The sequence below is a fragment of the Protopterus annectens genome, chromosome 13.part0 (assembly GCF_019279795.1).
Source record: "Protopterus annectens isolate FY-2018-M chromosome 13.part0, PAN1.0, whole genome shotgun sequence".
In the NCBI taxonomy this organism is placed as follows: Eukaryota; Metazoa; Chordata; order Ceratodontiformes; family Protopteridae; genus Protopterus; species Protopterus annectens.
The window spans coordinates 522875202-522899258 of record NC_056747.1 but is presented as its reverse complement, the minus strand read 5'-3'; the positions used below and the strand labels follow the sequence as shown (position 1 = coordinate 522899258).

Genomic DNA, 24057 nt, shown 5'->3' with positions numbered 1-24057 from the left:
TCAGACACGTGGGTTCTGAATATTATCTCAGATGGTTACAGTCTCACTTTCAAAGAGCCATTAAGTTTCCCAGATATTCCACAAAATCAAAGAAGAGAAGCCCCTTCTCAAATTCTAAATCTGTGCTCACAGAGCTCAGTGGAACCAGTCCCAGAAAACCAAAAAGGAAATGTGTTCTATTCCATGCTTTTTCTGATTTCCAGAAAGGAAGGCTCTTGCTGCCCTATTCTAGACCTCTGTACTTCAGTCAGTCCCTGCTGGTATCAAAATTTAAAGCTCCTCAGGGATCTAGCCTTTACCCAGAATCTCTTCACCCCCTCCCCCCGGGTTTCATCATAAATCTATGCAAATCCAACACAGGATATCCACCAGGATAGTTTCCTGTGGCTGTTCTGGACTTCTGGATTCTTCCCTTCAGAAAGCCTTTCTCCCTCCAGAAAAAGTCTCCTTTCTGACTCAATACTTCTAAAACATCATACAGAGACAATGCCTCTCAGCCAGGGAATTCCTCTGAGCATTAGTATACATAGCATCTTTATCCTCATGATTCCTCTGGCCAGGCTAGACAGGAGGAAACTCCAGTGGTACCCACACTCACAATCCCAGGCAACAGAAATTCAGGTGATTCCTTGTCTTAAGGAGGAATTTGCATGGTGGGCACAGTCTTGTTCCCAGAACCTGGGTCTTCCCTTCAGGGTCAAACTTTAACCACAGATGCTTTAGAGACAGCCTGGGGCACACATGCGCAACACCTTCAATCCCAAGGCAAATGGGAAATACAGGTTAGAGACAAGCACATAAACTGGAGATAACTGATGACAGTTCAAAAGGGCCTAGCAGTTTTCTAAGAAAAATGGAAACCAGGGATCCTGATAGTCAAAATAGACAGCAGCACTGGCATGTGGTACATAAGCAGATAAGTCAGCACTCACTCTTACCCTTTATGTCAACTAGCTATGCAGATCTGAGAGACAGCTCACTCTCTGGGGTTGCACCTCATGGCACAATACCTTCCAGGGGTTCAAAACACCCTAGCAGATCACCTCAACAGGAAATTGATGGATCCCATGAATGGCATTTGCATCAGGAAACATTTCTCATCATAGTCCAGAAATGGGGAAACCCACATATGGACCTCTTTGCCATCAAAGAAAATGCTCAACTAAAAAGATTCTGTTCCAGAAGCAAACTGCTGACAGCCTGGAAGACAGGTGCTTTGTCCTTCCCTTGGACCCATCCTTTCCTTTATGCGTTCCCCCTCCTGCCTTCTCTTCCTCAGGTCCTTCTAAAAATCAGGGACGAAGGCCCAAGAGTCATTCTGTTAGCACCAGACTGGCCCAGGCAGCACTGGTATCCTCTACTTCTAAGTTTAACCAATGAAAATCCATGGCAGTTACCTCAGAGAGTGGACCTTCTGACTCAGGAGAAGGGGAGGTTTGTGCATCCCAGTCTGCAGACTGTCAGCCTGGATAATCCCCCAGCATCCACCTCCGAGCATGCCCTAAGCAAACAAGTTCAAGACATTCTCAAAGAAGCCAGAAGGCTTACTACTAGGATGTCATACTCAGCCAAGTGGAAAAGATTTTAAATCTGGTGCCAGCAGAAAGGCCTCAGTCCTAATTCAACCAATATCTCTGCCATTTTAGATCACCTGGCTAATCTGGTTGACAGAGGCCTACCCTTTTCTCCCATCAAAATTCACACCTCTGCCATTTCAGCCCACATCTCTACTCTTCCTCCTATCTTTTCACACACTCTGCTGAAACAATTCTTTAGGGCAGTGATCCACATCAGACCCACCAGGAGGCAACCACACCTCCATGGGACCTCAATTTTGTTCTGAAAAAATGACCATACCTCCCTTTGAATCGGTTGCTTCTGCCGACCTAAAATTTGTAACTTGGAAGATTGTCCTTTTACTGGGTATCACCTCAGCTAGAAGGGTCACTAAACTGCAAGCTGTCATGGCAGTGGAACTACTACTCATTTTCCACCCAGATAGAGTATCCCTCAGGACTAACCCATCCTTTATGCCCAAGGTGGTCACAGACACATCATTGAATCTAGACATACACCTGCCCACCTTCATCCCCAATCCCCAGAACCAGGGGAAAGAGAATCCTTCATTCCTTGGATGTGCATAGGCAGCTCTGCTAATTTCTTGACAGAACTAAATCTTTCAGAAAATCAGACCAACTGTTTGTCTCCTTTGCCACTGGCTCTGATGGGAACCCAGTATCCAAACAGACTATTTCCAAGTGGCTATCTCATTGTATTTCTCTTTTGCTACAGCCGTCATGGTACAAAAAATACCTGAAGCTGTCAGGACTCAGTCTGCTAGGGCCACTACCATCTCTGCTGCCTTCCTAAAGGGAGTGCCTACCAAAGACATTTTGTAAGCTGATACTGATCATCTCTGCATACCTTTACCAAACACTACACTTATCAGCCTTTTCCACGTCTAGAGCAGGATTTGCCACTGCCATCCTGCAGGGCATCTTCTCCTCTCTATAGTCTTCCTTCTACCCTCATCTCAGCTTTAGGAATTATCCCACAAGTCAGGACTGCAACAGTGATATACGAAGAACATAGTACAGTTGTGTACACTTAGCATAAATGTAAATGTCTGAGTGTATTCACTGTTGCAGTCCTCTTTCCCTCCTTCCCCCTTTGCCTACAGTAGTTGTCTGCTTCTTTTTCCCAAGACAGTGGACCCCCCGTCCCAGGTGTTCCCCCTGCCAGGTGTAGTCTCTCTCTTTGACCATTGCTTTTTGTTTATCCTGGGGCTCCTACCTTCTAGGGGGCAAGAAAAAACTGATGTCCTGGCATCTGCTGGCTCCCTATATACCTAGCATACTGACATCAGGTAGGACATTCGCCAGCCTAAGGAGGGGGAGATTTTACTCTGGTAGTCGGGCCGGCCAAGGGCTTATACGACAGGAAATCCCACAAGTCAGGACTGCATTAGTGAATACACTCTAACATCTACATTTGTGGTAAGTATATACAACTGTACTTTCCTTACCACTGCTTTCAGGCATTATTCCGTTTTCTAACAAATATTCTCAATATCAATTCAGTTAATATTGCATTATTTGCAAAGTTTCAGATGTAGTTGCAACTTTGTTTTTAAGCCAGAGGCAGAAATGCCTCTTTTCAAGGTTATCACAGGAGCTTCATTCTAGCTACGTGGTTTGTTTAGAGTCACACAGTGTGTGAATGTTTCAGATATAATGCCTATTAGCTCAGAATTAAAAAAATGTTCTCTCACATGATGTTTATAACATTAATATTATTTTTGATACAAGTTCCCCTTACACCAAAATGTGGGAATGGCAATAAGTAACATGAATAAAGTGGACTGGAAGTGCTCTAAGACTCTCCCACTATTCCTGACTGTATACCTTACTGTCTAGCATTGTCCAAAGGCCAGCACTGAAATTGATCTATGACCGTGTCTACAGTCATGAACGTATGCTGAACACTCTATATATACTCTTGGCATTTTGACCACAATGGGCATTGTTATACAACACATTTAGTTAGGTACCTAGAATCACTGCTTGCCCACATCCATGTTAATATAATATTTCTGGAATGTATTTTTACTAATTCATTTTATTTATTGCATATAAAGGCAAGTACTATCTTCTTTTTATCCACACAACAGTGAGTTTTGTAGAGAAGGGAGTTTTGTTGTATAAGTATAAATGCTTCTGATTTATTAAATGTTCACTTTACATTTTGCTTTTACTTTTGTGATTTTGCTTTTACTGTGGTTCTGTACACATGTTCATGCCCTTTTGTGCCACCTCCTATGTTAATCTAGCATGAGACGTCAGAGACTGATAGCGATGAAGAAGTCTTGGAGAAGATTTTGGAACTCCCACTACACAAGCAGTGCAGCAAGAAACTCTTCAGTATTCCTGAAGTGACAGAGGAGGAGGAAGATGATGATGAAGAAGACCAAGAAAATCAAAAACCAGAAGAGGTAACGTGCAAGAGCTCCAGAGAGAACTCTGTTAAATATTACTCAGAAGATAAAGAAAGTACCAAAACAGGTAGTGATGAAGGCAGTCAGGGTTCTGTAGCAGCTGGCAATAATTCTGATCACAGGAGTTGGTCATATGATATAAGAGGAGATGACAAAAGCAAAAAAAGTGACTCAGAAACTAAGGGCAAGCTATACGGACCAAGCAGGAAAAGTCAGCAGAAAGTAGTGTTGGTTTCTAGCCACACACAAGATAGTGCCAGTCTACCTCTGTCTACTGCCTCTGAACAAAGCAAAATTCATCTGACCAACTGCATGCCAAAACCTTCTGACTCTAGGGCAGTGAAAAGTCAGAAAGGAGTTTGTGTAAGGGCAACTTCCATATCTAGCAAGGCTAGTAGGAATCAGAGCTGGAACACTTCAAGTCCTAATGCTAGTAGAAATTCTGTGAAAGAGACAGTGGCATTGAAGAGTTCAACAGCTGTGTCTAATGAAGGGTTCAGTGAAACAAATGAGAAATCTAAAAACCGCTGCAGGCAGAGAATGGAGGTTTCCCCATCTTCCCAGAAAAAACAAGTGTCTTCACTTGGGAGTCATAAAGTGGAGACTCCCTACCTGAATATCTACAGTGCTAGGAAGCCAATGAACTCTGATATGGAGATTAGTATTGAATATGATACAGAAGAGGAATGGGATGAAGGTTTAACTGTAACACCAGTGAAGACATGTAAGTGGGATAAAGTACCTCAGACAGACTCTGAAGATGTGAGTGAGTCTTCTACTCACTCAGGAGCTCATAAACAAGAACTCAAGAAAAAGGAAACTGTGGAAGATAATGTGCTTGAAGCAAATTTTCTGTACTCCCAAAAAGAAAGCACAAAATCACCAGGAAGATCTCTTAATAGCCATAGTCCAGAATGCCACAATCCAGGCAATAGATTAAAGCCATCTTGTACAAAGAAGGAAGTCTCGAAGGATGGACAACAATCAAAGGTCAGTGCATTGCAATTTTATTTTAGTAATTTAATGCCAAAATGTATTCCATGTCATTTAAAACGTTGACAAATTTATTTTGTCTTAAAAGTGCCCTGCATGTTACATAGTAGTTATAAGCAATGGCAAGTAGGGTTGTTTCCTGCATCAGTTGATATCCAAGTCTGATTGTTCAAAGATGGGGGCAGACTGATGTAGATCAGCAAAATAAGCCATATTGCTTTGGTGTCAGTGCCTGCATAGCTGGTTATTGTTTGTGCCGAAGATAGATGGACAAACCAAAGTTGTATATTAATTGCATCACTCTGAGCAAAGCTGCTTGCACAGTTGTATTGTCGGGAAAGTATTTTATAAATTGTAGCTTTCTATTGCAAACATTTGTTGCCTTATTCCCTTATATCATGCTAAACCGTTATGGCTTGTTTTTTTAGTCCTTATCCTCCTTGACCATCTAACCTTGCTCCCCACTGGACTTGTTTGTTGTTCTTCATCTTACAACACTAGAGGATGCCAGTAGACAGAATCAAGAGCTCAGGGAGTCTGGTCATTATTCTGTGGGAGTTAGGAGATCTTTTTCTTTTTTCCTGTACCCTGCTCCAGTGGCCAGGAGCTGTGGTGCAATATACTGCTGGGCCAAACTCCACATAAGGTTCAGGTGTTTGCACTCATGATGCTTGGTTAGACTTTAGTTTTCCAAATTCGTGTGTATGAAGTAGACTTCTGAGCCTTCCCTCCACAGGGTGCTCTTTGTTACAGAATGTAGAAAACTGTCTCATTCACTTACTTTTATCCTTCCCTTCATTGTTCATGTACCTCCCAGGCCCCTTATTAAACCCAGGTCAGAGGTATTTCCTCAGTGTCATAGTGCATACATGCACATTCCAAATTTAAGGAAATGCATAATAAAATATTAGATCTGATGTCAGTTTTCAATCATTCCTCAACCATTGGGTTCGGAGCCGTTCCTTGGATCTGAATTGGCAGATACTGTAGCTCGTGACCACTGAAACTCTCGGGCTCCTCCCTACCCATAATGCACCAACTACTAACATACCCCACATCTCATTTGCCGCTTTCTTGTATAGATGTGGTCAGCTTTGCTGTCGAGAATATTAAGAGAGAAGTAAATTTTTTTCTTAAAACTTTTTCTTCCCAAATTTCTTTTATACATATACTTCTGAATAATTGTTTACCATTGCTGGTATTTTTTTCCCATAAGCTGTAAAACCTCTTAGCCTTTATGTCTTGCACATCTGGGTATTCTTTACTGCCATTGTTGGCACTTATTTATATCTTTATCCCTTTTTTCCCTCAGTACCCTTAAAAAAAAAAAAAAAATATATATATATATATATATATATATATACACACACACACACACACACATATATATATATATATATATATATATATATATATATATATATATATATACACACATATATATACACACACACACACACACATATATATATATATATATATATATATATATATATATATATATATATATATATATATATATATTATATAGCTATATATTTACGTCTTCTTCTGTGTTAATTATATTTTTTTGCCAGGATGTCTGAAAAAGGTTTTCAAAAGTGTAAAAAATGTAGCCATAAACTGTCTTATTCTGACGCCCATGACCTTTGTGTAGGCCCAGACAATCTTAATGTTAATTGCGAGATTTGTTAAAGTTTTAATCTGCGTGCTTTAGTGGACAGAAGAAACAAATTAATATTTAAAGGTTTGCTTCCAACCTCTTTTTCAGAAGCCGTATCTGGGGCTCACCCCCCTAAAACATCCTCTAAGGACACTCCAAAAAAGTCCCTGAAGTAAGTCAGGTCTTCCACTCCATCTTTTTCATCTCATTCTTCCAGGAGTCTCACGGAAGCTGATGTGGACAGAATGATGGGGAAGTTTCTGTCTGTGCAAATACAGATAGGGGTTCTCCCAGCTGTGAGCCCTTCGGGTCAGGAAGCCTTAGGTAGATCTACCCGTCCAGTAATGCCTCCTTCTCCGATCTGACACTTCATTTCAGAGTTCCTGGATCCAAGTTTGCTGACACTGTCTGGTTCAGATCCAGAGTACTGGTGCCTTTGGATGCGAAGGTTTCTCTGAGTACACTGGCTCCAACGAGTTTGGAGCTGAGTGGCTATTGGAACAGTAGTGTCCCAGTCAAATCCGAGGTGTTGGAATCGACCTCAAAGTTTTCGGCGCAGCCTCTGCCCCTCAGAATCTCGGCCTTGGGCAGCTCAGCTCCAGCCTCTGCGTCGGGTGGATTGCCTTTGGGGCAGATGGAGCCGGTGGGACAGAAGCATGGCTTCTCAGTTCCATTGGCTTCCTTCTCCCTGGGACAGTCTGCCTTCGAGGTACTGGAGAGTTTTCGCTGCTTCGACAGGAGAGAGGGTCTCTTCCCCCCTAAGATCTACTTTCTGTGTCCCATGTATGTATGCACCAGGAACCTCGACATTCAGTTCCACAGGGACAGTCAGTCCAACCCCTCCAGACTACCCAGCAGGGCATTACCCTGTCTTCTGACACTTCCCCGGAACATCCCACTGAGGAATACCCTGGACGAAAAAGTGCAAAAGGAGGCACTTAGATTCCCCTCAAGTATCTATCATGGAAGAGACAGATTTCAACAAAGGAGAAAGGTCCCCCAGACCACCACCCAAAGATGTCTTATTTGGAGACATTCTGGAGATGCTTAAGCAACAGGGTGGTTGGTCTTCCCAAAATCCTTCCCTGAAGAAATCAGTGTTTCTGGAGACATTGGGATCTAGCTAGCCTACCTCCTGGATAACTCCGCCTGCTGATGAGCTCATTGATTTGATCATTCAGTGGGCATGGAAGGAACCTAATGCAGTTGAACCCATTCCCAAGAAACCAGACTAAATTCTGGCATCTCCACTAGGAAGGGAATACTGGAGCAAGGGAGTGCCTGTAGGTTCCATGGGCATGGCGGATGCCATGACAAAACTACTTGCAGAACAAAGTTCCACTGTCTATCCCCCTAATAGATGATCCAGGGCTTTGGACAGGTTCGGGAAGCATGCAGCTGAGGGTACCTCAAGGGCAGTAGGTTCAGGCATCTCAATAAGGAGACATGTTTGGATGCACTTGTGTGATTTTTGTGGAGCCCTTCAAGTCTTTTTTCGTCAGTGCTCTCTTTGACGGATCTTCCTTGTTTGGCCCGAAAGTGAAGGACACATGCTCCAGGCGTGAGAAGGATGGAAAGACTCTCTCTGCTGTAGGAGTACATTTTTCAACCCCCTCATATGACCTTTTCTAGGAACCAACGCAAAGGATGGAAGAAGTAGTTAAAAAAATCTCAGGTTCCTTTCCAAGATCCACATGAAAATGGTTCCCGCCAGAGGCAGAGGGGGGGAATTCTAATAGAAGACACCACCCATGTGGCAGAGGTGGTCTGCAAAAGCAAGGGTCTAGAGAGATTCCTTCTCTGACAGCCCCTACCAGCACTCCTGAAAGGAGACCAAATTGTACCCCTCTGGAGGCAATTGGGGGTTACTTTTCCCTGCACCAGGGTGCCTGGCTAGATATCACAAAAGACATTTGGGTGCAGAGACTTATTTCCAGAGGTTATATAATTCCCTTTTCCCTTCCATCCCATCCTCTCAAAAGTTTCCGGATGTTCCACTTAGTCAGAGGAAAGCAGCACTAGAGATATAAAAGCTGATAGAAAAAAGAATCATCCAAGAAGCCTCACCAGACCAGAAAGGATCTGGAACTTACTCAAGATTCTTTTTAGTGCCAAAGAAAATAGGGGACTGGAGTCCAAATTTGGATCTAAGCAAAATGAACAAGTCTGTTTGACACTCAAAGTTTCGAGTGGTCATGGTTCAGTCCATCCTGCCTTTTCTAGGCAAGGATAATTGGATGTGCTCGATAGACCTTCAAGATGCGTACTATCACATAAAAATGAACAGGCGGTCCAGAAGGTTCTTACACTTCCATCTGGGAACCAGTCATTTCCAGTTCAGAAGTTTTTCCTTTGGTCTCACCACAGCATCCAGGGTGGTAGCAGCTCACTTGAGACTGCAGGGATTCCGGGTGTTTACGTACTTAGACAACTGGTTCATTACCACTTCTGCCAGGCATTTACTCATAATAGCAAGAGACCAGGTACTCCAAATTTTCTCCCTTCTTGAAATCACAATAAACTACAAATCTCAGTTGCATCCAGCACAAGCTGGAATTCAAAGGAGCACATTTCAATACAGTATCTGTGTCAGCCTCACTTCCCCTACACAGAGCTCAGACTTCAAGATTCCAGGTCACAAACATTGTTCACAATACCAATATTTCAGCCCAGTTAATTCTTCAAGCTTTGGGATTAATGTCATTATTCAGTGAATGCTAGCATCCCAATGGTCAAGTCTGTATCAGTGTATGTCAGTTCAAATAAGAATCACAGAGACATGCAAGAAGTACCTTTGCTGGTGGATTAGGTCCAACCAGCTTTTACAAGGCTGTCCATTCATTCTTCCTCAACCCAAAACCATAGTGGCTACTGACGCTTCACAGATTGGGTGGGGGAACATTTTGGGTGTGAGAGAGCTCTTCCTGGGGAAAACAGTCCAAGGCACTTGGTCCCCCGAGGAGGCCAGTTTGGATGTAAATATTCTGGAGATTAGAGCAGTACTTTTACCACTGCAAGCCTTTCAGAATGCTCTACCTCTGGGAACAATTGTGATCCAAATGGAGAATATGTCAGCAAACAAGGAGGAACCAGATCTCATCCCTTGTGTCGAGAAGCCCTCAGAGTGAGGCAATGGACGATCTTATCCAACCTCTTTCTGACAGCAATGTACATTATGGGGAAGTCCAGTGTGATAGCAGACAAATTGAGCAGGTCCATTCTTCTTCCTCATGAGTGGTCTGTCAAAGAGAAAGTAATGGAGGTGATTTTTCATCAATGGGGCCAACCTTGCTGTGATCTGTTTGCATCTCTCCTAAACAAAAAGTGCAGCAGTTTCTTTTCCGTGATCCCCCGAGGGATGCCCTGCTCCACAGTTGGCCCTCTTGCTTATTGACTGACTCCAGTGATTCCCAAATTCCTACAGAAAGCTGTAAGGTTGAAGAGCAAAATCATCCTATTTGTACCTTACTGACCTCCACAGGTTTGGTTCCCCATCCTTTGGCCTCTTCTAATCTACCCACCTTGGATTCTGGATCCAATTCCAGACCTCCTGTCTCACTGAACAGGCATGGTTCACCCAGATATTTCAAACTTAAAGATAACAGCATGGTTTCTCCACTTTCATTAATAGCCAGACAACCTATGCTCTAATCCTGTGTCCATCATATATTTTTGTCTACCCGTGAGGCTTCCACTAGAAAAATGTACAAGAGTAAGTGGAAGAGGGTTGTTTCTTGATTCCTTTTCAGCCCCTACACAAAGTGTACTAGAATTTTTGGCAGAAATTTTTAATGAGGGAGCTAGCTCCTCAACCGTTAAAGTTCAATTGGCAGCAGTCTCTTAACTTTCATGTAGGAGTTGATCGTTCTTCCGTAGCTTCTACTAAGACATGCAAGGCCTTTCTAAGAAGTACTATTTTACTTGGACTACCTTATAAAGATCCTACTCCTCCATGGGATTTGAACCTTGTTCTGCAGCCCGTAATCCATTCCACCTTTAAACCAGCTGGAAAATGTGATCTGAAATTTCTGACCTGGAAGACCTTATTTCTAGTGGCTATTACATCTGCCAGGAGAATTTCAGAACATCGTACAACATTATCCTCTAAAGTTCATTACTTGATTTTCATAAGGATAGGGTGACATTAAGAACCAACCCTTCCTCCTTTCTATCCTTCTTTAGGTGGTGTCAGAATTCAGTGTCAGTCAATCTATTAACTTGCCCATTTCCTTCCCAAAATTTGAAAACAAAGGTGAATACATGTTACATTTACTAGAAATTCATAGACAGCTGCATTTCTACTTACACAGAACAGAAGACAGAAAATCTGCTCAATTATTTATATCCTTTGCAGATAACAAAATGGGAAAGTCTGTAACAAATGTGACACTGGCAAGATGGTTTAAGGACTCCATAGCCTTTGTCTGTAATAAATCAGGCATTTAATTACCAAAACTTTTAAAAGCTCACTCTGCATGATCTACGACAACTCATCAGTATTTTTATCCAGCCATTACTCATTACAAATTGGATCTGTTCTCGAGGGGGAGAGCAGTTTTTGGTTCAACCATGTTCAGGAATATCCTTCCTTGGAGTCCACTGGGGATATAAAGTAGCTGGGGACTTTGTCCCAATACATACTGTAAACACAAAACTGCCAAATATGCATAAAAACAAAACAAAGCCACAAACAGGTAAACGGTTTATTGTTTTGGTACCTCTGCCTTTCGCCTTTAACGGATCCCATTGTCCCAATGGAGAGGAATGAATGAAAACTGACAATATCAGATAAAAGAAGTTATGTACTTATCATAGCATTCCCTCTGTGTTGTCCAATTTTCATTCTTCCTCAACTTCCCATTTGCCAACCCCCAATCTTTGTCATATTAGACTTCTGGAAGAATGTGATGCTATTAAGAGACCATTGTGTCTTGTATGGAGCTCCAGATACTGGTTTCTCGAGTTAGGAATATTATTTAGATACTGCAGTGGTGGTGCTGCGGTAGCGTTGTCGCCTCACAGTTAGACGTTGCACGTTTGATTCTCAGAGCGTCTTCTGTGTGTCAACATGCGTGAATGGGCGTTCCTTCATTGAAGGTTGTGCGTTAGGCCCGGCAAGCCAGTACGTAAAAATCTACTGCCAATCATTAGCGGACCGGAGTTCCGCTGTGGCGACCCCTAACCGGGAAAAGCCGAAAGACAGTAGTAGTAGATAGTTAAAATTCAAAACCAGTGTGTGTCTGTGTAGCCAAAACAAAAGGCTCATGTAGTACCCTCGGGTGACTTCAGGTGAAGGGAAGAGGCATCTCTCTTAGCTTATGCGATGGTATCACACTGCAATAGCTATAGTTGCACAACATCCTTACAGCTGATGTATTCTGGTTTAAACACTCCGAGTCCAAGCACAAATTGTAATGTAGATCAATGATGAAATAAACATGATACTGCAAGTCTGATAAATAAAAAACTTGTATTGGTGTTTTGCTGCTACAGCTATTGCAGTTATTGGCGTGTGATACCATCACACAAGCTAAGGGAGCTACCTTTTCTCTTCACCTGAAGTCACCCGAGGTACTATGTGAGCCTTTTGCTTCTTCCTGTCATTCAAATAGTTACTATATGTCATCTAACAAACAAGATCTGAGGTGTTAGGGGTTGGTATGTTATGGGTAGGGAGGAGCTCGAAAGTTTCACTTGGCATGAGCTATAATACTGGCCGAGTCAGATTCGGGGATCAGATTTGAACCCAGTGGTTGAGTAAGTATGAAAATGGACAACACAGATGAAAAGTTATGGTAAGTACTTAAATTCTTTTTTTATTTGTGGTAGGTTCTGTTCACTCAAATCCTGACAGTCATTATATTCAGGGATGGAATAGAGTGTGTTTAATAAATCTGACATTGCTAACTAAAAATCACACTGTTGCCATCTCCCTGTTAGTGAACTTGACAAGGTTAAACGTTAAGTACTTATAAATTCCAAATGCAGCACTTATGAAGTAGTTTTGAAAACAGAAGTGCATTGTCTGCTGGAAGTATCCAGCAGGAAAAGAAAGGAGTTACTTTAGAACACTTCAGAAACTTGAAATGGATCCAAAGTTTGCATGAGTCAAGTAGAAGGACTCAGACTTAGGAGAATGAAACAAACGAGAAACAAAAGGATGGAGGGAATTTGTAATTGTGGAGGTAGTAACTATATGTAGCAAACTGCTTTATGAGCCCAAGTGGACATTTTTAGTAATGACTGCTATTCTCAGTACTAGCAATTACCATGTTTTATTTGGCAGTAAATGCATCCACAAGCTGAAGTCATGCCTGAGAAAATGTCCTGGATTTTTGAATGCTTGTCTTTGAAAAATAAATTGCAGTCTTTTGCAAAAAAATAGTACCCTTTAATGTAGCATGTGAATTGGAAGGAAAGTCACGAAACAGCAGAACTGTAACAGAGGCTTTATGTCCTTATATGATGTTAATATGTAGAAAGTAAGCAAGACCGCTGTCATTCTCAAAAGAAGTAGCATCCAAATTTAGGGAGAATCACAAATATTTAGGAAGTTCGTATAAACACTGAAGGAGTAATTCTAAAAATGCATCAGTGTAAACTAAAGGAAGCAGAGAAAATAGCCTTTTGATGCCTGACGACAAGGCATTTCACCGTGACTGAGACATTGTAGTTAATGATGGCCTCGGGCTTTTGGGTCAGTGGGGCAGCCTTGTGATTTACTTTTTTGACCACAGTGTTGATGTTGCACCTGGTCATCACAGGAATCTAAAGTAAGTTTTGGAGACTCTTGGTACTCAGCCCCCACCAAGAAGCAGCTATAACAATACCTGCCCCCTACTTCATTGTACCAGGATAAGTGGCCAGCTGGCCTCCACTTTACAGAATTTGTAACTTTGGACAGTGAGTGGGTGTCTCCTACCTAGGCAGTTGTGGGGTCACTGCAGTGTTGATGCTGTCAAAACAGGGATTTCTGCATCAGACTATGCCTGAGATTATCTCTTCTGTGTTCCTCCTGGCTCCACCAGCTCTTGGACAAGCCTAGTCATCCCTGTCTTTTTTGCACAGAGGGACTGGAAGACCTTCACAGGATGACTCTTGCTTGTCAGGTACACAGCTTTTCTCCTTGCTGGACTCTCCCAACCCAGGTCAGAGTATAAGAAGCATGTGGACTCCACTATCCCTGACAATGATGAGAAGCCAGAGGCTGAGTCCCCTACTTTGCCTGCTGATGACCCAAATTCAGAAGATAGTAGAGCTGATCAGGGTTAGAACAAATGGGCCACGAGACACACTCCTTGGATTCTGAGCATATCCTGGTGGAGACCTTCTTCTCATTCAGATTTACCTCGTGTGGCCCCATCTGGGGAAGAGACAATTAGTCCACTGTTGGATAATGTTTTCAAAAACATAGATAGGGTAGCCCTGATACCCAAAAAGCCTGACTGAATTTTGTGTCCACCCAAGGACTTTCCCAGTCACATGCAAAATTTTCTGCTAGACTTCATGATGGTGGCTGCCACCTTGTAGACGGCAGCTGAGCCTCAAGCTAAGAATGCACACTCTTCAAATATGGAAATATGATCCTTAAGACCGATAAAGAGGGTCCTCTGCCTTTGCTGTCAGATCATTAAACTACTAGATTCACATAGAGAGATTCCAGAGAGACTTATTAGATGAAATGCTTAAGAATGGAAGAGGTGTCAGACTTGGGCACTTAAAATTAGCTCCATTCCCATCTGGCAACCTCTGTTTTTATCATTATTCACTCCAGTCAGTCCATCCATCTCATGCCTAGTACTGCTGATGAAGCTGTTTGGGTGGCAGGTCTGGCATTACCATTTTGTGACAGGACTGGCTTCTCTTCCCCAGACTTTCCAGAGAACACTAAAGTCTCAGTTTATGATTCCCCACTTCAGTGGCTCCTTGCTGTTTGCTGTTTAGACAAGCTGCTGTGCAGGAGAGGAAAATGGTGGAGGTGTCACCGTCTATATCCAGAAGAGACTTACATCAAGGCTGCTAAATTTGTGTAATGCACTAAAGCCTTTTCATGTCCAAGTAACCATCAGAAAAGTCCAGTACTATATATTAAATAACTGTAGAACTCCCCCTATGACAAAAGAAAGCCACAACACCTATCTTCAGGAATTAGATTTACTCAGTATTAAACCCAATACCATTTTCCAAGGTGATCTAAACGATCCAACTATAGATTGGGAAGCCTACACCACTAAGAAAGAGCTTGAAAAGCAAGAAGAAGAAGAGGGCAACTTGCACACCAAAGTTGGCATTAAGCTCTAGGCTGTTCAGTGGCTGTACTCAAGAGTAGACCACATCTCCTGCCAGCTTTGATATCAATGTCTGCAGCTAGTTCATTTCAGGGGTTCTGGGAAGCACAGTAGAAGTCACAGCAATTTTCACAATGGCTGTGATTCCAGAAGACATGGTGGTTCGAGCAAGGAACTCCAGGATACCATAAGGCAGGCATCGACCCAACCAAACACTCTTGTTATAGGTGACTCCATTGTAGGACATACATATGTACCTCTTTCCAAGCTGAGCAAGGAAAAAGTGATGGTTAGTTGCTTGTCTGGTGCCAGGATCCAACAGATCATGCATGCACTTAAGTCTTTGAACAACAGGTGCCAGTACGACTCTGTCATAGTTTATGCTGGTGCCAGTTACTTGATGTGTACCTCCCTGGACTGTATGAAGAGTGACATGATGGAACTCTTAGACTATGTGTCCAAGGCATGTATGAGCCTAGCACTGAGTAACATTATGCCTTTTCCAAGGATGAGTCCACAGTATGAGTGAAAAATAACTGACTTCAATAATTGGCTTGGTTTTTGGTGTCATTTAAAGGGGGTTCAGTATTTGTCAGCCTGGGAGGATATGATTGACAGATCATGCTGCTTTGCCAGGGATGGCCTGTATCTGTCTCCTCGAGTTCTGATTATTGGTAATGATATTGTCCACCCCTATAGTGCCTTTTTATGCAATGCCAACCTGATAAACCTATCAACATAGCAAAACAAGCAAAGGAAAATATGAAGGTGTTACCGATCATTGTTGGGAGACTAAATAAGAAAACCCGCTTCCTACAACCTTCTCAGCCTGCAGGACATTGACATCTGTGTAGTGACTGAGACACTGTTTAAAAGAGCAGATTGCACTCTGGTTGTGCAGAACTACAAAGCCTTCCACACATTTAGACAAGCTACTATGCAGGAGGGGAAAATGGTGTAGGTCTCTGTCTACATCCAAAAGAGAGACGCATCAAGGTTGCTAAAGTAGCATAATGCACTACAGCTTCTTCATGTCCAAACAATCATCAAGAAGGTCCCTTGCCATACATTACCTAACTATGGAACTCATCTATAACAAAAGAAAACCACAATGCCCATCTACAAGAACTAGACTCACTCAGTATTAAACCCAGTACCGTTTTCCGAGGTGATCTAGACTATCCAGTTATAGACTGGGAAATGTACACCATCACTAGTATATACACACACACACACACACACACACAGATTACTGGAGTTTGTCAATACAAATGCAGTGGAACAATTAGTCAGAGTACCTACTGGGGGGATAACATCTTGGGACTTGTCCTTACTAATATGGTATCATTTTGCACCATGCCTTGTGTATCTTCATCACTTGTTAGCTCTGACTGTAAAGCAGTCTCTTTTGAAGTAAAACTGAAATCAGAGATCCCTTCCACCCAAGGTACCTTTAAAAATTTCTTTAAAACAACTAACCTGCTCCTAAGTCATACATCAGCAAGCTTCAAATCCCCACCAAAACCAGTTAACTCCACTGAATATGCAGAAATGTACATCACCACACTATACCAGCATGTACACAGCTGCGTAGATGCAGCTTTAGCCTGTAGGAACAAGTGCCGTACAAGCCCACATAGTGGAACAATAATATCAACAAGCTTTATAATAATGAGGAAAAGAATTTTGACCAAATGTAAGAAGAGTAATTCCCAGAATGTTAGAGCCCTTGTCACTGAAATAAACAAAAATAGATAAATAAATAAACTCAGGAACTTAATAAAATCCACCTAAGCTAAGTTTGAGGATAAAATAGCTACCCAAACCAAAGACAATCACAATGCATTTTTAGTTATGTTCATAATCTCAAAAGCACAATGCAGCAATGCTCTGAGCTGATTGTGAATTATGTTCACCGAGGCTGAAGATATAGTGAACCAGTACATTTAGCTGTAACTGTACCTCTGTGTCTCCCCTCCATCTGCCCCTCAAGATATACCTGTAACTTGCTTGCCTCCAGCTATCACACAAGGCCAAGTCCTAAAAGTGCATTCAAAAGCTGAAAATACTGCATTGATTGGTCCTGGTAATATCCCTGGATGCATTTTAAATAGCATGAAGCACTGTTTAGCTACACCCCTACCAACACTGTTCATTCTTATCTTCCATACAAGTTTTGTACCAAGCGTATGGAGTACAGCTGTAGCCATTCCCCCGCACATTTCCCTTCCACAGACCCAGACAATTACAGACCTGTAAGTCTGACCAGCTTTATATGCAAAACCATTGAAAAACTTATCACAGAATTAATCACTCAAGACATAGGGAACCTGCAAACACTGGACTCTTCTTAGTTTGAATTCAGGGGCAAGTCATGCCTACTCAACCTAGTGAATGTTTGTTTGAAAAGGTCACAAAAGCACTTGAGGAAGGCAAAACAATGCACAAAGCATACCTCTACCTGGCCAAAACTTTTGACACAATTCCCCGTTTAGGTATTGTAGAAAAGCTAAATAGACTGAATAAACCCCTGTGTCACCCGCTGGATTGCCAGCTGGCTCGCATACAGGATGCAGAAAGTCAAAATACGGGAAATTGCCAACACAAACAGACCAGTCACCAGTGGAGACCCTAGGGTTCTGTGCTGGGACTTCTCCTGTTTGGCATCTACTTTTCTGTAGTATAAGCCAAAACCAAAGAGCTCTGGCTAACTAAGTTTGCAGATGACTGCAAGCTAGGAACAGTCACTGAATCCACAAATAACTTAGCCATCCAGCAGGAAGGCTTGCCCCCCCCCCCCCAAAAAAAAAAAAAAAAAACTGGTGCCAAAGTCATAGACTGAAACTAAATGCCAAAAAATGGCCTATTGTTTCTTTTAGGAAGTTGTCTACCACAAGGAACTACCATGTTGACAATATGCTCCTAAGATTTGGCCCGGTTCAGGATTTGGGAACTTATGTGGACAGTAACCTAACCTTTGACCAACATTTGTCTATTGTTGTAAGAAAGTCCTACTATATTGCACAGCTTATAAACAAAAAGATTGTGTCTAGGTCTAGAGCTGTCCTCATTCCCATTTATTCAGCCCTTATTAGGCCAGTCATTGAATATTATGCATTCTTTGGAATGTATCTGTCTTGACACATGCAAATGGAAAACCCACAGAGGTACCTTACTGAAAGTCTACAAGGCTTAAACAGCCTGTTCTACCTGGACTGACTCAAAGCCCTGTTACTGTACTCTGCATCCTAGAAACTGCTAAGAGGATACCTGTGTCTGGCATACAAGTCATCCTCTGACCATTACTGATGGATCTGATTCACATCAGCAAGTCAAATGGTATCAGAAATATTCGGTCTAGGGATCTAAACCTTTTCTGCAGCATCAACAGAATTGTTTGCAGGGATAGGTACATTTTGCAGAGGGTACAGCTGCTGTGGAATACTCTCCTTCCACATAAAAGAAAGTTCATCTATGTCCATGTTCAGTTGCAACTTAGATCTATGGACGGGAAACAGAAAATTTACCCCAGGACTACTCCGTGTATTACTAATGGACCAAGGCAGCTCCTAAATGCTTTGTCTCGTGCATTTGGGGGTTCCTGTCAAATTATTTATGGTATGATTCCAGTTATTCTTATTGGGGGTGATACATAATTATTAGACATGGGATGGTTAAGCCCAATCTGTAACCAAATGGGATAGGTTATTTCAAGCACAAAAAAGGGAGATTGGCTAGGCTTAAAATATCTCTCAAGGGCAGCTAGCCTAATACGTACCTAGGAACCAGTGTTTCAGTTCTTTGGGAAGGTCAGATCTCTGTAACATGAAGGCTTGCCTGACTGCTTCACTGTAGAGGCAGTACGGGGTCATTTGCCCCACCATATGTCCATGTAGGAGATTTGTAGTCCCCCCTTTCAGACATCCCATCTGATCAAAAAGCTGCAGTAAGGTGAGTCATTCAAGAGGTCCCATCAGACTAGAGAAGGCATGGATTTTACTCAAGGTTCTTTATTGCCTAAAACAGAGTCAAAACCTTAGTTCTGTTCTTGGATTGAGTGGCCTAAGTTTTCCCATTTTCAAAATAGCTGTTTGGATGGTCATGGTCTAGTTAGTCCTTGTTTTTCTTTCTGACAGCAACTGGATATGCCCCTAGACCTCTGGGATGCTTACTTTCACATCAGAATGGGCAAGACATCTGTGTGATTCCATCATGTCTTTCTTAGACCCACTCACTACCAATGTAGGACATTACCTTTTGGTCTCTCCCCAGCCCCTAAAATGTTCACCATATGCATGCCTTTAGTCAAAGCAGCCCTCTAGCTCCAAAAATCCAGGATCTTTTCTTATCTGGATTACTAGCGTCTCGTAGCCCCACCATTACCGAGGCCTTGCTGCCTCCAGTGATTTGCTTCCAAAGCTGTTCCTGTCCTTGTGCATCACTGTCAATTGCAAAAGCTCATCTCAGCTCATTGAAGTCCATAAATTTCATATGATGTACTCTGGACATGCTTTCAATTTAATACTTTCTGCCTCCAGACAATATCCTGCTGATTAAGGAAGGTGCTCTATGCATTGTCAACAACAGTTCAGTACCAGCATCCCTTTCCCTTTTTGCAGTGGGTCTAATAGTGTCTACTATTTTCACTGTACCCATTGCAAGGTTTTTCATGAGTATTCTGCAGTGAGCCCACAAGGTAAAATGGAAACAATTGACAGATTCTTCAGATATTCCCATTCACATCTTCAGGAAAGCATGGGACATATTTGATGGACAGAGTCATCCAGTTAGTTACTTGGCAGATGCTTTCATACCCATCCTTCATGGCAATGGTGATGCTTCTGCCCTGGGGTGGGATTTTGCAGAGTAGATGGTCCAGCGCATTTATTTGGCTGTCAAGGCCATGTTGCCTATCACCCTTTTTGTTTTGAAACACCCTTATAATTGTTTTAATGAAGACATAGACATACATACCTTAATAGAAAATAAAACAAGCCATATCAACATTTTCATATTCGCAAATTATACATTACATAAATGTTTTATTTTTTTAATGATTATTCATTCCATCATTAAGTAAATGGTTCAGTCCCTGCCTTCTCTTAAACTTTACTCCGCCTCCTCCTAAACATTATTCAGCATATATTATTCCCATAAGTTCCATTTATTTCTGTGTAATTTGCTGTGTCCCTTTTCTAAAGGCACAACCTTTAGTTCTTTTATATCCTTTACAATATTCACTACTTCAACTACATTTGATTCACTTTTGATTTCTATTTTCTATTATACCATGACCCCCCCAAAACGTGCACGCTGATTGGCCAGCATGCACATTGTAAATAGAGTTATACTAATGGAAAAAGGTCCGGTTGCCCGGACTTTTTTCCATTAGTATAACTCTACTTCTAAAACACTGTCTCGCTATGTTAAATGGGTTTAACATAGCGAGACAGCTTTAAAAACAGCGGAGATCTCCGTTGCTTATTTTAAACTGTCTCGCTGCTAAACCCATTTAACATAGCGAGACATTTTAAAAAGCAACAGAGAAAGCAAGATCTCCGTTGCTTTTTTACTGTTCGCTATGTTAAATGGGTTTAACATGGCGAGACAGTTACAAAATAACAGCGGACATCTCCGTTGCTTATTTTAAAGCTGTCGCTATGTTAAACCCATTTAACATAGTAAAAAAAAAGCAACAGAGATCTTGCTTTCTTTGCTTTGCCCACAGCTCTGATGTACTGCGCGGCGCGGTACATCAGAACTGCCGGATGTCGAACATCTGCGGAAGGGCAGTAAACAGGCATTATACTATGCCATTATTTAAGAAAAGTAATAGTTTCTTTTCTTAAATAATGTCATATAATAGCAATAACCATGCCTGGGTGTGGGTAATGCTGTATTCACCCACGGTTGGCGTGGTTTGGTCCCGAGGGGACCAAACCACGCCGGGTAAATCAGCATTACCCACACCAGCGTCATTGCTATAGTAATTGCTTTTTTGGCAGCCAATAGCACTACACTTAGTGTAAGGCCTTGCTATGTTTAAATAAGTAAATTAATCTTTTGAGCTGGGACACAGGATCTAAATTGCTTACAGCCATTTGCTCCCCCAACATTTCTGACAGAGTACTCCATAGGGGATTTCTAAGATGTGTCAGCTTGTTACACTCGCCAAAAAAGTTTCCAGTTACCTGTTTCTTTTCCATTATACCTCTAGCATCTGCTTTCTACCCAGTGAAAAATTCTATGAAATTTGTTTTGGGTATAAACATTCCTAACACTTCCTTGCAAAAATTGTAAACCTTCTGGAATATCACTCAAACATAGGAGCCATATAGATATCCTCCCCTTGCTCCTTTGTAAACTGTCTTTCCAGTCTCTCTTACCAATTGTTTCTAACTTCCTCTGATGGATTTTTATAGCTATCGTTTAATGTGTTATATACTCTACTAATTATCCCTTTTAGCAGCAGCTTCTGTTGCAGACTCAACTAAAAGCTCTGTCAGAGCTAGTCTTTCACTTATCAAGTATCCTGTTTTTTTTTCGATTTATACAGATTATTGTTTTTAACGATTAATATATAGCACTTTTATTGTCTGCTTTTTAGTCTTTGAGTGTATTTTATTGCTATTAACCAATATGCACAAGTAATTGATTTGTCTGCAGTTAAAAGCATTCTGTATCTTTACAAATCTTTATCTGTTTGTGCTTTCTCTAGTGCTACTGTCTGTAGGCTATTGTCCCCACCCTTCCTTCCAGTTGGTGTCTGGCTCTTATACTTGGTGGCTTTGCAGTTGCCCGCCCCTACTGTAAATCTGATCTGTGACACTCCTCCCAGTCTAGTGTCATTAGCTCATTGCCTTAATATTGCTACAACTCAAGTGCTCTAGGTTGCACTGCATCTGAAGTGTTTGTGTGTTTTAGCTGCTTTTCTATATATATAGACTTCTATGTTTTTTTAATTAAATAAGCTCTGCAAAGTTGTTTTATTGCATTCCTGCCTGTATTTCTGAGGTTTTTTTGCACTTTTAAAGATTGTTTTTGCTTAGTTTAACTGGTAGGCTACACACTAAAGTGTGCTAGCCGAATTAAAGCATTTACTGTGTTTCTGTGCCTAATTTCTGCTACTTTGTAAAAAAAAAAAAAAAAAAAAAAATCCTTGTTTCCCGCCTTTACTGAACTAGAATAGTCCAGTCTTCAGGTATTGCTGATCGCTGGGCTGTGTCATAGTTCCTGTGTTGCCCATATCCTTATTTGGATTGGAGGAAGCTTCTTTGTTCACCAGTGAGAGTGGGGAGCTCTGAGCAGCCTATCTGTCCATTGAGGAGTGGTTCCAGCCCAGTGACCTGTAGCTTATTGGCCGATGTTCTTCGTCTTCCCTTGCTGCAGTCCTGACAATTGGGTATAGTCCGCGTCCCAGTCGGCCCGAATACCAGAGTATAAGGCTGACGTCGGTCATGGCGCCTTAGACTGACGTCAGTACGTCAGGGTACTAATGCGCATGACCGACGTCATTTCCTCAGTCTTTTTTGCCGCATGGTCCGATGCAGAAGCAGTTTTGCGAGTGCAGGTTGGCGTTCTGAGATTTTCCGAAACCGGAGTTTCAGACCGAATACAGAGTTGGCTAAGTAACCCCGTTGGGGAACATTTTGGTTTTTCTTGCCTCAGTATTTAAGCGGATGTCAGAAAAAGTGAATAACTGTATTTCTTGTGGGAAGCAGATACCGCATAAGGATTATCATACATTGTGTATACCTTGTTTAGGGCCTGAGCACGTCGTTGTTGGTTGCCGCTCTTGTGCTAGATTTAACAAGCGCACTATTAAGAGGAGGCTTGATTGTGCTAGGTTAGTGTTTGGGAAACGTTGCAATTATAATATGCCGTCGGATGCTCCGGCGCCTGCTTCATCCAAGAAGCGCAAAGATAAAACAGTGAAGCCTAGGGGAGGAACCGGCAGTCCCGGACGTCGGTCCTTTGGAAGGCTCAGGGGAGCGGAGGTTTTGCCAGGAGTTTCAATGGAGTCTCAGGCAGATACTTTACTGTTACAGGATGTGCCCTCTCAGGAGGTAGGCCAGGCTGAGGGGGCTTCTCAGGTAACTGTTCTTCCCTCTCTTCCCAAGGTAGTTAGGGCCTCTCCTTCTGTTGCCAAAGCTTCTTTTAGAGGTAGGCCAAGTTCAGTTTCTGTGGGGGCCTCTCCTAGCATTTCGGGCTCTGTGCCTAAGAAACATATGCTCAAAATGGCAGAAGATTTGATTACTCTGATTAGAGGCTCTATGCCCCCACCTGATAAGAGGCCTAGGGTGGAACAGGAGTTTGATAGTTTTGAACAGTGTTCACAGGCTTCGGAGTCTTCTGTGGAAGACTTGCAAGAGTTTCCTACTTATTCTGATTCTGATGTGGATGATTCCACCCTTGACTTCTCCTCCTGAGGATTTTTCATTTTCAGAGACTCTTCACTCCATGAGGAGCACTTTAAATGGGAAGGCCAAGATTACTCTGACTCTAGAAAAGGCTTAGGGAATTCTTGTTTGTGCCTCAGCATAGGCCCTTAGCTATTCCTCCTGTGTTGAATGTGGTGGAGGATGTTTTTGCAGAGGCTTCTCTGAACCCTGACTCCTTGCCTCCTGCTCCTGTTAAGCCTGATAGGTATTATAGGGTGCCCGAAGCTCATAGGTATTTGTTTAAGAGTCCCAGGGCGGACCCAGAAACTGTTTCTCAGGGGCCTAAAGGTGTTAAAGCTTCTGTGGTTAAAAATCCTGTACCCTCTGATAAAGAGGCAAGGGCTTTGGATAGGTGGGGTAAGAAAGTATATACTTCTTCCACTTTGGCCATGAGGCGTTGAATTGTCAGTTTCATATGCTGAAATATCAGAATTATCTCCTTTCACAATTGAAATCTAAGGTGGATGCTTTGGCGGAAGGTATTGAGTGTAAAGAATTGCTGGATTTGGTTCATGTGTCTGAACAAGTGGGTAAGCATTCTTTGCAGTGTGGTTTTGATGCTGTTCAGGCCTCCTCGAGGGTGTCTGCTACTAGTTCTGTTCTTCGCAGACATGCCTGGTTGAAGGATCAGAATTTAGCTGAGCATGTTAAAACAAGGATTTTGGATGCTCCTTTACA

At 42.2% G+C, this 24057-nt stretch overlaps 1 protein-coding gene across 1 annotated transcript in view; it reads left to right on the top strand.

Moving 5' to 3' along the window:
- LOC122787927 (peripheral-type benzodiazepine receptor-associated protein 1-like) overlaps positions 1-24057 on the top strand; it is a 1795954-nt gene that overhangs the window by 1248716 nt on the left and 523181 nt on the right. The window contains exon 22 of the mRNA XM_044054852.1: positions 3830-4984. Within this exon, the coding sequence (XP_043910787.1) occupies positions 3830-4984 (1155 nt within the window). The remainder of the gene's footprint in view (positions 1-3829; positions 4985-24057) is intronic.